This window comes from Podarcis muralis, chromosome 17 (assembly GCF_964188315.1).
Source record: "Podarcis muralis chromosome 17, rPodMur119.hap1.1, whole genome shotgun sequence".
In the NCBI taxonomy this organism is placed as follows: Eukaryota; Metazoa; Chordata; class Lepidosauria; order Squamata; family Lacertidae; genus Podarcis; species Podarcis muralis.
Window position 1 is genome coordinate 751,739 of NC_135671.1, and position 14,820 is coordinate 766,558.

Here is a 14,820-nt window from a genome sequence, read left to right on the forward strand (position 1 = left end):
CGTGGCCAAATGATGGTGCTTTATTTATGCAGCAGTCGATGTTAGTCAAAGGCCAAGAGGACATCATGTGAGAAAGGAGCAGCTTTGCTGGCGGTTGGAAATCGCAGCAGGATTGTAGAAATACGAGCTGCTTTCCTTTTCACTGCTAGTGTTGGGAAATAGAGCAATGAAGCAGTTTAGGCCAAGAAATCAACCCCTGTGATCTGTGAGCATGTCAAACACTGGGGGAGACTGATGACCCAATGAAGGGGAAACCAGAAGGTGCCTTGGAGGGAGTCTGAGGGGAGGATTCAGGACCAGGTTCCAGCATTTCAGGGGGTTGGACTAGATGACCCTCAGGATCCCAACTCTGATTCTATGGGCAGTAGAAGCCAGACATCCAAGTTGTCTCAGCAATGTTCTAGAGCGGCTAGGCGATCATTGACTGGCGTCCCGGTCAGGGTCTGTTTTCTGCTGGGGGCCTTTGGGATACTGGGGTTTCCAGCTGTGGGGATCTCTCCTCAGGGCACTTGTTTGCCCGCAAAGAGTCTGGACCAGCCATCAGAGTCCAGTTTGGGGGCGAAGGTCCAAAACCATGCTGGCTTGGCCCACTATTTAGTATGAAACCTCTTTAGTTTGCCAATCAACGATCAAGTTTGTATCAGAGGCAGTTTTAGGGTAGTGCAACTGGTTTGGTGGTACTGGGCTCCACAGCAATGCTGTAGATCTGAGTGCGAGCGGGAGTGAATTTTAGTCTCAAACACTAAAATTTGGAAACCCACAGTCTGCCACTTAGGGCTTTTAAGTTTGCATAAATTGTATATGATGCACACATGCAAACAAAGTGGAACCTTATCTTTTTTAGTTAATCATGAGCTTAATAATAATAATAATAATAATAATAATAATAATAATAATAATTTATTTGTACCCTGCCCTCCCCAGCAGAGCTCAGGGTGTCCGCCCTGTGGAACGCCCTCCCATCAGATGTCAAAGAGATAAACAACTATCTGACTTTCAGAAGACATCTGAAGGCAGCCCTCTTTAGGGAAGCTTTTAATGTTTAACAGACCACTGTATTTTAATACTCTGTTGGAAGCCGCCCAGAGTGGCTGGGGGGACCCAGCCAGATGGGCGGGGTATAAATAAATTATTATTATTATTATTACATCATAAAACTAACACAGTATACATAGAACATAAAAACAGGCCATCAGTTAATTAAAATACATCAGAGCAAATTAAAATCTGGACAGATGGCAGCCCATGGGCAAAATTGAGAGTGGTTAATATTCTCCAGGGCCAACTGTTACCACTGGTCTTATAAAGGGCCTGTGAGCGGGCTAGGAGGCCTCTTTAATGCTTGTTCTTATACAGTGGAACCTCGGGTTAAGTACTTAATTTGTTCCAGAGGTCCGTTCTTAACCTGAAACTGTTCTTAACCTGAAGCACCACTTTAGCTAATGGGGCCTCCTGCTGCCACCTTGCCACCAGAGCACGATTTCTGTTCTCATCCTGAAGCAAAGTTCTTAACCTGAAGCACTATTTCTGGGTTAGCGGAGTCTGTAACCTGAAGCGTATGGAACCCGAGGTGCCACTGTATAGAAAGAAAAGAATCAGACTCAACCCCAACCAAAGGCCTGGCGGAACAGCTCCATCTTGGAGGCCCTGCGGAAAGATGTCAAAACCCGCAGGGCCCTGGTCTCTTGTGGCAGAGCGTTCCACCAGATTGGGGGCCACGGCCAAAAAGGCCCTGGCTCTGGTCGAGGCCAGTCTAATCTCCCTGGGGCCCGGGTTCTTCAGGGTGTTATTATTTGCAGACCTTAAGGTCCTCTGTGGGACATACCAGGAGAGGCGGTCCCGTGGGTACGAGGGTCCGAGGCCCTATAGGGCTTTAAAGGTTAAAACCAGCACCTAAAACCTGATCCTGTACTCCACCGGGAGCCAGTGCAGCTGGTATAGCACCGGGTGAATGTAATCTCGCAGCGAGGACCCCGTGAGCAGCACACATAAGAAATGATCGATAAAACACATTTAAAACTCACATGCACACATAAAATTATAAGTACCGCAAATACAAAATCAGTGTAACAATCCGCAGGCATCTAACAATATATCAGGTGGCCTACCTGTCAAAGCACAGCGCTATTCTTTTTTTCAAGTAACGCTCCAGCGAAGGAAAGTGCTATAAAAAATCTGTTTATTATTTACACAGCAATGAAATAATATCATAGTTTACAAAGCAAACGATTCATTGGTTAAAATGCTGGCAGAAAAGCCACAACAGGAGCCAGAATTGCAGGATACAGCTACCTGCTTTAGAGACAGGAAAATCAGAGAAAATTCATTTTCTCAGAGCAAACGAAGGAAGTAAATGGACAGACCTCGTGAATATTCACTACAGTAACATCATAGTCCCTTAAATCAAGAGACACCCTCTTGGATCTGGCAACGGGCTATTTCCCAAATTTACTGCTTTTGAATTGTGCACACTTTGGAAAGGCTGCTAATGCCTTATAATGTCTTATTCTGTGCATATGGTGTAAAATGCAGTGAGTCATGTGCATGTATGAATTCCCAGGAGAATGTCATCCTTTTTTTGAAAGATGCAAGTATCACAGAAATCTGAGCTATAGATGCCCTAAATTGTATACTCAGTTGCGTACATTGTGAAATAAACTAACACAAGCAGCTGGGGAATCAAACTTTCCAGAGGATCCCAGCTGGAAAAGCTCAGAATGCTTCTCCCAAGTCAGTTACGAAAGAGAAAAATTGTAGGCCTTCAAATAAATAAATAAATAAATTACTAGGAATTCATTTAAATACTTTGCTTTAAGCATTTCATTGTGGTTTCTAGTTATGCGACATGTCATTTAGAGCTGCCTTCCCCAACCCGTCACCCTCTAACTGTATTGGACACCAGGGCACCAGGTTGGGGAAGCATGATTTAAAGATTCTGATGAGAATTCAAAATTGTCATTGAAAGAAATGGATCCCGTTCTCCGGACTCGTCAGAGACGTCTTGCATTTCGCTGCAGCGTCAGGCAGCGCAGTACAAACTTCTATATTACCTGTTCACAACTCCAGCTCTTGCAGGTCTCCCCAGCTGGGCCCAACTTTGACTTTCACCGACAGTTTCACTGAGAGTTTGACGGCGTGTTCCATTTCATGTTTAACAATCTGGGCCACCTAAAGGACAAGGCACTTAGAAGAATCAGTGGGACAGTAAGGCAGAAAGGGCCGCAGTTTATTTAGTCCAGTTGATCAGACATTTCCAACTGGTATCATATCTGGAAACGCCTCTAAAAGCGGGTCAGAATTATGCTGAAATTCAGAGACGCTGAATGCAAATTTCTGGGAGCCAGAACTCTCCCAGGAAAAGCTCACAACACGCCCTTAAGTTTGCGTCTACCAACAAATATAGCTTCGTACACCCACAGAAAACAGTTAACAAGGTATAGGTAAATCACATGTTACGGCAGAGTAAAAAGCCAATTCACAAATCATTTGTTGCAAACACAACAAAGTCAGAAGAGGAGAGACACATATAAACACAGTGAGATACTGCAGATTGGTTCAGCAACAACTCTGAATGGCACCCATATTTCCATCGTACTTCTATAGTTTATCGAAGCCAACACTGGTGAACAGACAGGGTGGATTTGATTTAAATCAAATTGATTTAAATCACTTTTTTACAGAAAGACATTCTTGTGGGAACAATCTTCATATTTACAACCAGATGAAGGTTTCATTTTTGGAATAATTAATTTTTAGAGTAGTTTTTAATCTCAAAAATTACTGATTTGGTTATACCATTAGAAATACATAGACAGGTAATTATGAAATTATCGTGAGGTTTAATAAGTTAACTGTTTATGTTAGGACAACTTTTCTGCTGTACTTTATTAGAAGGAGACAAATAATCATTTCCTTAATAGCAAATTATTTAACTAAAACAGTAACATTATAGCATATGTATCCATGTTTGTTACCTGATGTGGTTAAACAATTAACTGAGTTTTAGCACACATGAAAAGCTTTAAACAAATCCTTATTTCCTGAATAGCCTTTGGACTATTATGTAATTTAAATAGAAAGATTTTTCCTCCAAAATGTTTTATTTTAAAAATCTGATTTAAATGGAAAAAATATGTTTTGATTTTTCAAAAAATCATTGATTTTTATCCACCCTGTGAACAAACACACCAGCCCCATTCTCTGAGAGGGATGCACTCCCCAGTTTTCAGTAAAACCAGTTCCTCCTACCTGAATCAGGCTGTCTTCTGCAACCTCATAGAGAAGCTCATCATGCAGCTGGAGTATGAAGAAACCTCCAGGTACGGAATGCATCATCTTCTTCTTTTCCATCCTCTCTGGTTTTCCTAGGCAGAAGGAAACCTAAACAATGACTTCAATAATACTTATGGTAAGAGCTATACAAATTCACAAGTACCACAAGACATTATTTGTATTTGTTCTGTATTGCTATGTAATTGTTATGGCCTGTAAACACCTAAAAACTTGGGCAAGAGTAACGCTTGTTGATGTACTAAAAACGAAGGTAAAAATGGATTATTTTGAGAGAGAGAGAGATAAAATATACGATGCAGTGGAAATAGCTTGATATTGGAAACCACGGAGGGGGGGAGGGAAGTCTAAGGATTCAGGGAATCCTAAATGTTGATGGTTATGACTAATGTCTGAATTCAAATGTATAGTGTAAAACTGAATAAAAAAGAATTTGAAGACAAATATATAATTGTGATGGCTTTGCTTCTTTATTGCTCTAGCATTTCTATTTCTTTAGCATTTCTGTTCCTGAATTGGATAATATCTCATTCCTCTTCTAGGTTTTTAAATAACATTTAGTTTTATATAAGAAAGTTTCTAAAAATTAAGAAAAACGGAAAGTATATTATTCATAATTTGTTATATTTTGTATTAAATATCTTTGCATCTGGGAAAATCATGTGTTTGTAATACCAGTGTTCAATTCATTCTGTTTAATTCTGCCTCCACCTTTCAGTCTTAAAATAGCTTGTAAATTTGGCCATAACTGTGTATTGTACATTTTTTGTTCCCATTCCAAGTGGGATTTGAGTCTTTTTTCCAACGACTAGCATAATAAACCCAGTCAGATGGGTGGGGAAAATAAATATATTCTTAGACTGCAGCAATCATATAGAATATTAGTTCTTATTATTGTACAGGTACCTGCATTAATTAACAAGAATAAAGCAGCATCAAGATTTAATTGTAGTTTCATTATTTTCTGTATTTTGAAACCAAAAGTCCTTTGCTTTGTTACGCAGCCACTATATGGATAAAGCTGCTACATTTCCAACATTTATCATATATATCATGAAGCTTTTCAGGGGTCATTTGGTTATCATTTTACTGCAGTTTTTAAGTATATTTGAACATGATGAAAAAGTATTACCTATTCTCAAAATATTCACTCTTGCAGGTGTCAAACATTATTGCAGCCCCTAAATAAATGACTGGTCTGCAAAATGTATTTATTTCTTTGTTTTTCCCCCACAATGCTAGATTAAAAAACCAGGTAAAATTCTACTTGTTTTACCTACGGCACTTTCTGGCGTTAGAAAGCCGTTTTCAAAGTTTATGCTGTTCCTTGCATAGAATCATAAATGAAATAAATCATGAATGAGTGCCCTTGCTGCTGTAATTTAAGAAAAATCCATTTTTCTTGGCTAATGCCAAGAATACAACAAGCCACGTTAGCATTATAGTCTTTTATCTGATGAAGAAGTAATAATAATAATAATAATAATAATTTTTATTTATACCCCGCCCTCCCCAGCCAAGGCCGGGCTCAGGGTGGCTAACAAGCAATAATAAAAACAAGTTGAATGAATACAACTTAAAAACAAGATTGAAATATTAAAATATTAAAATGCAGCCTCATCACAGGATGAGAAAGGAAAAAGAAAAAAGTAGGGTCTAACCCACGAGTTCCCCATACCTCGATTTCTTCAAAGTCCTCAAAGCCTTGCTCAAGGGATCAGGAAAATGTAAATGAGCACTGGGAAATCATGGTGACTTGGGAATTTGAAATAATTTTACTGGCATACATGCAGCCCAAATCCAGCTGTTTCATACGAAGAGGAGGCTCTCGGAAGAGAACACTGACTATTTATCCCCCACCCAGTAACATTTTTAGATGGGAAGCATTTGCTACCAAATACAAAGCCAGAGGAGAAAACATACCCGTTTGTCTTTTTTGGAACGAGCTCTCCAAGTGCCCATAAGATTTTACTGCTGAAGGGAACGATTCCAGCTGAGCCTGAATATTCACGGTGGCTGTTTTGACAATATCTGCTGCAGAGCCCTGGACGACAGTATTCACAGCTTGCCTCTCTGCCTAAAGTTACAAGATGACTTAGAAGAAGCAGCCAACTTTCCCTCCCCGACAACAACAAATCTTTTCAGTGCAGAGTTTCTGAAGTGGACAGCCTGAACCCCTAAAAGGAGGAATAGAAGGGACAGAAGTTTTGAGGAAATTGCAGCTGTCTAGTCTTCCTTCCACATCTCAAGCCTGAGTGAGTGGGACAAGCAGGGAGAGAAGAGATGGGAAGGAAAGCCTTGCAGAAAGCAAGAATCCCAAAAGTAACCTTCAGCTTTGCACAGACCCTCCAATCCCTGCTCAGTTGCAATGCACAACTAGTTAAAAACAGAGCAGTGGATTCTGAAGTTTTAGAAGGAAATGTTAGGAGCAGCTACGGAAAACTGTTATATTCTTCTGGTATTGCTTGAAGTTTCGGTAAGACAGTTGAGGGCACCTTGGTCCCTGAAAGCTCCTCCAGCCAAAAGGAGGTCCAACATGCACAAGAAGTGTGCAAACTAAATTTAAGCTGGCTCATCTTAGATTGAATGGGCACAGTAATATAGTACCAAAGTCAGTATCACTGGGGAGTGAGTAAAACTCAGCTAGCTCAATGGATCTCCCTGCTCAGCTAGATTTTAGCAGCTGAAAAAAAAAACACTTCTTTGCATACCTGAGCCTTTCTGTAAGGATTTGAGTCCTTAATTGCTGGCAGGTATCTACGCCGCCCCATGATTGTCTGCACAAACCCATCTCTGCTGCACTTCCGGACTGTTTCTCTCAGGAATTTCTGAATACCTATTTAAAAAAGAAACAGTGTTGTGCAACTTCCAGTTCAATCCAAAATATTCAACAGCAGCTGCTCTAGTTAATTCTGTGTATATGCTGACATTTCATACGGACACTTCCATGCTTGGGTGTCAATATGTATCCCATCAGCTTAAGAAAGGAAAAGAAGATACAAGGAAACTCTTCCCAATTTATTATGTTGCTATATTTTACATTTCAGCTGCAAGATTGTGGAAACGTGCAAATCAACAGTGGATGTACAGCCTTCTTTGCTGTTTTGTTTATTACATTTCTATCCCATCTTCCTTCTATCATGAAGTTTAAGGCAGCAAACATGCAGTAAGGTAAAGGTAAAGGAGCCCTGGACGATTAAGTCCAGTCAAAGGTGACTATGGGGTTGCGGCGCTAATCTCGCTTTCAGGACGAGGGAGCTGGCGTTTGTCCGCAGAAAGCTTTCCAGGTCATGCGGCCAGCATGACTAAACCACTTCTGACACAACAGAACACCGTGACAGAAGCTAGAGCGCACAGAAATGCCATTTATCTTCCTGCCGCAGTGGTACCTATTTATCAACTTGCACTGGCGTGCTTTCAAACTGCTAGGTTGGCAGGAGCTGGGACAGAGCAACAAGAGCTCACTCCGTCAAGGGGATTCAATGACCCCAAAACTTTGTTCAGTCACACGCCAGTGTTTTATTTTCTTCTGCTATCCAATTCTGCAGCCTACAGACCACTGCAAGTTAAAACATGGTACATTCATAGCGTTTCATTTTGCATTTTGGATAATACACAGAACTCCAAGTTGCCACAACTCTTTAAGAGTTTATGTAAGGTAAGTTCTTGGCTCAGTAGCTTGAACTCCCTTTTAAACCCACACCAAAAAGGTTACAAAAACCATAGGCAAAGAGATTTACACAACTCACTATATGCTTGATATTATGAATCAGTTAATGATGCCAAAAAGCCAGGACAATCAGATGCTAGCAATCTTTACCTGAGTATCTTGATTTGAAGGAGTCAATGTAGCAGGAGGCATCTTTTTCCTCAACACCCATCTGCTCTCCTAAAGATTTCGCTCCTATTCCATATATTATTCCATAACAAATCTAGAAAAATAATGCAATTTTTATTTTTATTCTAGAGTACACTCTACAACCAAGGGGACTAAAGTGCGAGAAAAACTGTTTGATTACTTATAAATGAGGTTTGTTTATTAGAATAAAGCACAATCTTCACAAAGCAACAAAGGACACAAATTTAAAACATTCAATATGCCAGAGTTTGCTCATTTGCTATCTGGTTGAATCAATCTCTCAGCCTGTACAACTTATTTCAAAACCCACTATCATTCAATTATATGAAAATGTTCCAAGAATTCTAAATGCTTCCGTAAGTTACCTGCTTGGCTTGTTGCCTTAAATCATCCCCAACTGCTTCAGAGTCAATCATCTTCCACTCGGCAGCAATGCTTTTGAACACATCAGAACCATCATTTAAGACCTGGAGAAGCCGCTTGTCACAACACAAATGAGCCAGGATCCTCAGCTCAAGCTGGGAATAATCAGCTGCCAAGATCAAGCCTCCTGCAGCCAATAAAACAGAATAATTCCTAAAGCGGACGTTTATTTATTTCAGGTAGTAAAACAGGTTCCTTCTTTGAAACTATTGTTCATAATAAACTATGATTTCCTTCCAACAATGACGGGGAGTTATGCATAAGAAGAGGCAGCAGTACATGATGCTGCCAAGTTTTCTCAGGCTTGTTCGTGTAACATCAAACCTTGGTTGCCATTGGGTCTGAATAGGCTCATTGTGTCAGCACAATATAATTGCTCAATTCTGTATATCCCTCTTCTACTTTTTAGCTCTAGAATGAGGCAATTCTCAAGGTGTTACCTGGAAATGGCACAAAGGCATGCCTCATGCTAACAGAAAATGGTACTTTCCCCCCACTGGGTTCAGCAAGACTCCTTTGTCCATGTGGTAGCACAGAATGCTTTCTCCATCTGTAAAATAAAATTAAATAACTGGCATCTAGTTGACTTCTGTAAGACACACAATGTTAAACCAAACAGCAGGGTTAAATCTAATATCTGTAGCAGGTAAACACAAAATAACTTCATATTTATGGCTGACTGTTACTCTGGTTTGCATGCAATAGGCTAGCCAAGCAGTAATTTCTAGAGGGTGGGTTTTGTTGCTTGATAGGTCTGGCTTGCAAGGCTGGACATTTATAGCCAAGCAAATAATTATTAAAAAATGCATCTACTCAGATACTTCAAAGTTTTTTCTCATCTTCATTTTTATACAACACTCCACACACACAAACTTCTTTTCATTCCCAATATGGTTCCAATAAGATGTTATAGTACTTATGACTAGCCTATTATAGTAATGCACTTTGTATGTACTTATTGTGATGTGCCATCTCTGGCCTTGGCAGTAGGCACATGAATTTCATGTACATCCTGCAGTTTCAGGATGTGAGGTTTTGGTGACACTTTGCAAGGTGTACATATCACAGCGATTCCAAGTGGGAAAATATCTACCTTGATGGCCTTCGTTTTAGAGAGTACTTGTACAAACCTCACTCCAGTTGGCTTTTCCTGAACTCCTGTATATTTATCTAAAGATCAGGTTTTTGAATAATTAGATGCTGTAGCCATACAACCTTATTTGTGTGCCCCTTCCACGAGAGTTCTGGAGGGTGGCAACACGAGAACAGGCCTTTTCTGAGGAATGCTCTCTCCAGGAAGGCTCCCCTGGCACCTTCATTACATGTCTTTTGGCGCCAGGCGAAAATGCTCCTCTATATCCTGGCCACTGGCTGACAAATCAACAGATTTTTAAATGTATTTGGGGGGGGGGGCTATTGGTTTGTTTTTGTTATTTATTTTGTGTTTTCATTTTGTATTTTTATGCTGTAAAGCACCCAGTGATCATCGGATGAAGGGCGGTATACAAATTTAGTAAAATAATATACTATGGGAAAGAACAACACAATGCACCAAAAATGGTCATTTTTTGTTTATAAATACAAGTGTGGCAATGTGCAAATGCAGGCAATTAAACAACCACATCAGTTTACAGATTATTCCTTATGTTTCCTGCCAGCAGGTACTGTATTAACTATAGAACCAAGACATGTTCAAAGGTGACAAGATGCAGCCACCTTGCTAATGTCAACCAGTGTGATTAATGCTTTGATGGAAGACGTTCTGGGAACTCAATGCAAGCCACCTTCAGTTTCATGGTGGAAAAAAGGCACCCTAACTTTGATACATTCTGGTCTTTTCAGGAATGTATCAGAAAAAATCTGAGACCTGATAAGAAAAAAAATAGATGAGAAAACTTTACCTGCTTCTGAGTAAACTGAACCCATTGTGTTCCTTCTGGGAAGGTGGGCTCTCTTCAACCATGGTTGGCATTTCAATTTCAAAGTCTTTTGGCACATTCTGTATATTTGGTTCCCTGAAGCTTATACGGCCTAAAAGCAAACGTGGTGCAAAGGTGAAAAGGCAGGCAGTATGTGGCAGTACAGCAGATGTCTGAAGGAACACTGAAGCTAAAACTAAAGCACTTAATGCTGAACTGCAAAAGCAGAAGACAAAGCAGACTTGGCCAACAAGCTTCCAGTTTTGCAAAACAAAGTACTCTTTAAATGATGATGCTCAATTAGTACATTTCAAAATTCTAGTGTTTATATGGAATACATATGATGCAAATTTAAAAAGAGTTCAGTGAAGAAGCTCACTCCATGAGTTACAGAGAGGCAAAGCAAACTGGCAAGTTAAGCAGCCAAGTGACTGGGGGATAAGTAACACCCATTTCTATAATTTTTTTAAGCATCAGATTTGACCACCAAGGGCACAGTGTTCAAGGAGCTAAATCCTATATAGTTCAGGGGCTACATCCTCGGTAAGCCTGTAGAAACCAAGCTTTCAATTTTACCCAAGACAGCAAGCTTCAGGGGCCACAGTAAACAAGGAAATTTTGGAGAAAGGGTAAAAAGAAAACTGCACTAATATACACTTCCACACAATACAGATCTAGCTAGTAGGTTGGTCAGCTCAGAAAAAGAGGCTTAGTTAAGAGCAGAGTGAGTTCAGCAGTCGGGCAAGGAGGCCTCAAAGTAGCAGGTGGGCATTTCAGTAATTAAAAAAAAATGTAACCACATGACAATGGTGGGGAACCTCCAGTCTGCAGACCCAAATAGGTCCACCAGCCCTCTGAATCTGGCCCACAAGGCCATCTGAATAAACCACCCATGCCTGTTAGCTGCCTGACATCTGGCACAGAGGTATCTGATCTCCAGTATTAACATTAAGCACCACAGCACAAAGATGGGGAAGAAACCTCTGCATGCTTCTGGGGCTTGAACTTTGTGGATTTGGCAGGTGGGCAGTCCTTCCAACCGGCCAAAATAGCCTGTTCCGCAGCTTGAACCAGTTCCACATTCCTGCTCTAGGGACATTCAATCAATGAGTGATCTTTCCCACAACAAGTGCCATCAGACAGAAACCGCAAAGCTTCCATGACTCATTTGGACCATGCGCTAGCCTTCCTGGTTCTTTTTCAGTCAAACGTTGATAAACTGCCAAGGTTTTACAACCTTCCGATGTAAAAAGCACCTGCTACCTGTAGCGCTGTGAGTCTGAGAAACAGGATAGATCCGTTCCATGCCCAGCACAGGGTTTAAACGCTTCTCCCTCTGCAGTGGAAACACCACTTTGGTCATGGCATTGGTGATCTTCCTCCATTCTAAAATCAGGCCTGGCAGTGGGTGCAAGGCCCTCAGTTTCTCCAGAACATCCTATGGGAATTAACCGTGGCACAAGTCAGTTGGCTGTCTTTCACATTGATTCTTTGTAACATTGGGAGCACTGAAAAATATTCTGGGCTCTATGAGGGCACAGCCAGGCTAGCATGGCACCGGGAGTCTGTACCAAGGACCACCTTTCTTTTCTGCTTTGACTCTGCCGTAGACGGGACAGAAGATGACAAAGCAGAGCCATTGTGATGCTTGGAGAACAGAGACCTCCTAGCACATAGGGAGTGGGTTGGGAGATGATGGGGAAGGTCAACCAGCCCCTCTCTCTTATTGTTTACTGCCTTTTCTCTTCTTGGACCTTTCCCCCTTAATGCTCACAGAAAGCCCTAAGCAAACTTGTCTTCTCATCCCAAGGCAGGAAGCCAGAAATGCTTTTCCTGGCTGAACAATTGCCTTAGTGCAATGCTGAATGGAATTCGCTGCCACAATAATGCGTCATAGTCATTGGCTTAGTCAACATTTTTTAAAGGATCAAGCAGACTGGGGTTGGGCGAGGTGGCCTTTGCGGTCCCTTCCAACTCTGCAATTCTAGGATTCTATGAAGACCAGCTAGGCATGATTGCTACGGTGAGCTGCAGTTAGTACAGCTCATGGACGAAAACATCTGAGGCCTTTTAAGTAATGCATAGAATTGATAATACTGAGTCAGGTAACACAACGGTAAAGTAGGCAACTTGATTTTTGTGTGGACATCACTTATGCAAAACTAGCAATTGTGAAACATACAGTGGTACCTCGGGTTACATACGCTTCAGGTTGCAGACTCCGCTAACCCAGAAATAGTACCTCGGGTTAAGAACTTTGCTTCAGGATGAGAACAGAAATCGTGCAACGGCGGCGCAACGGCAGCAGGAGGCCCCATTAGCTAAAGTGGTGCTTCAGGTTAAGAACAGTTTCAGGCTAAGAACAGACCTCCGGAACAAATTAAGTTCTTAGCCTGAGGTACCACTGTAATTCCACCAGTGGGTTTTTATGAATGACTAGCTTCCCACAATGACACATAGGCTAGAAAGGATGCTTCTCCGGGGGTTGCACACAAACAATATACCTTGGTTGTACTGAATTGCTTGCCTAATTTGGCAATTTTTCCATTTGCTATTTTCCTTCCAGTGTAACCTAATGTTTTCTTGCCCCTTTGCACTTTTGATTCTCCATTGAATGGCAACTTCTGCTCCAAAAACAGCACCTGAAAGAGGTAATAAATTCAGTCAGTGGAATCTTGCCATTTTCTTGGGGCTTAGACAACTTCTCCTTCCCATGCCCACTTCTTAAGCTACAATTAACTGAGATTGTAGCTAATCCATTAGCAGACAACCTCTGCGAGGTCACAAACTCCCATTTTACCAATACTGGATTTTTAAAAAAAAAACTTTGTAACCAAACACCTTTAGGCACCAGACAAAAACATTCCTTTTTAACCAGGCCTTTTTGGTTTATTTGATTGACAACCTATGCCCTTTTAACATGTGGGGTTTTGAGGGGGTATTGGGTTGTTGTTTTTATTTTGATTATGTATTTTGTGGTTTTATATTCTGATTTTGTTCTGTGAACTGCCCTGAGACCATTGGGTATAAGGCAGTATATAAATTCAATTAATAATAATAATAGTGAGGTAATTAAGGAGAAGTTAGTTAAGTAAGAATGAGTAGTTAAACAGAATCTTCATTTTCTGCAGAAAATATTAAGAACACTTTAACTAAAATGACGCAAATAATGGCAGCTGCTTATTTAATTTTTTATTGGAAGTTTAGAATCTGTGTGTCGCTCTAGTCTCTCTCTGGACTCAGATGAAGAAAGTACTACTAGTGGAACGGGGCTTTCCCTCCACCCTTTTCCCTCAGCACCCACACCCCCTTAATTGGCAAAGGGAGATCAGGAGAATCCCTGGAACAGGACAACGAGACTGGGGCGGGGAGAGATGGAACATCATTCCAGAAATACTTGCACTGATGCAATTATTGCCTTAACAAAACATTGAATTCCACCCACGATGTGTTGAGAACAACCTCTCAGCACTCTGGCCAACTGAAGGACTGCAACTTTATCCCACTCAAAATTTCACTGGTGGATTTGTTTTTCAGTTTTCTTCCACTGATCACGATAAGGACAGGGCTCACTCTTGAAAGGGGCCACGTGTTCAGTACCTCAGCAATGTCATCAGGACAGGTCAAGGAGAAACTGTGACCTGCCAGCTGATATATCCGATTCTCAATCTCGTTTAGTTTCGCTTCCATGACATGTTTCTGCGTCTCACACTCAACTGTGCTAAATCCGATGCCGTTGAGCTCCAGCAAGGCCAGGCAATATTGATTTGGCATCTCCACTTTACGAAAAGTATCTGTGGTACACAATGACAAATGAGGCAAAAGACAACATTCGTTCAGTGTCACAAAACACACAATGACGGAAGAGAATTACTTGAAATAATAATAATAATAATAATAATAATAATAATAATAATAATAATAATAAAGATGATGGTGTTTGCACCAATTACTCCTCCACTCCACCCCACTAACATTCTCAGTAGTGAATGCACAAGGTTGCACAAGGAGTATCTGCAAAGTGCAGAGTGAATAAGAATTTGTGGGTCAAGGAATTGAAAGCAAGACAGCTAGAGTTAGAGGCCTATCACACCTGAGAAGGTTTCATACTGGCAACAAACGAAATGTCAGTAGAGCATGAGACTCTTAATCTCAGAGTCAAGGGTTTGAGCTCCATCCTGGGAAAAGATTCCTGCATTGAAGGGGGTTGGACTAGATGGCCCTTGTGGTCCCTTCCAACTCTACAATTCTAAAAGTCTATGAAAATGTACCTATTCAATCATAATCATTCATTGTTTGTATTGCCAAAGTCACACTCCTTGCACCCAA

The 14,820-nt window shown here is 41.0% G+C and overlaps 1 protein-coding gene across 10 annotated transcripts in view; it reads right to left on the minus strand.

Moving 5' to 3' along the window:
• Positions 1-2,162: 2,162 nt before the first annotated feature.
• The window catches only part of POLQ (DNA polymerase theta), a 43,851-nt gene continuing 31,193 nt past the window's right edge, over positions 2,163-14,820 (minus strand). For 3 of the 10 annotated variants that reach the window (XM_077921354.1, XM_077921353.1, XM_077921361.1), the window contains 11 exons: positions 14,092-14,285; positions 12,996-13,133; positions 11,755-11,929; positions 10,474-10,603; positions 9,013-9,122; positions 8,515-8,699; positions 8,111-8,222; positions 7,002-7,126; positions 6,214-6,367; positions 4,249-4,364; positions 2,163-3,168 (listed from right to left, as the gene is read on the minus strand). In XM_077921354.1, the coding sequence (XP_077777480.1) occupies positions 3,055-3,168; positions 4,249-4,364; positions 6,214-6,367; positions 7,002-7,126; positions 8,111-8,222; positions 8,515-8,699; positions 9,013-9,122; positions 10,474-10,603; positions 11,755-11,929; positions 12,996-13,133; positions 14,092-14,285 (1,553 nt within the window). In that variant the 3' untranslated portion in view covers positions 2,163-3,054. Of the gene's footprint in view, positions 3,169-4,248; positions 4,381-6,213; positions 6,468-6,517; positions 6,542-7,001; positions 7,127-8,110; positions 8,223-8,514; positions 8,700-9,012; positions 9,123-10,473; positions 10,604-11,747; positions 11,930-12,995; positions 13,134-14,091; positions 14,286-14,820 lie in introns of those variants that run through there. The other 7 variants (XM_077921355.1, XM_077921356.1, XM_077921357.1 and 4 more) reach the window with 7 other exon arrangements.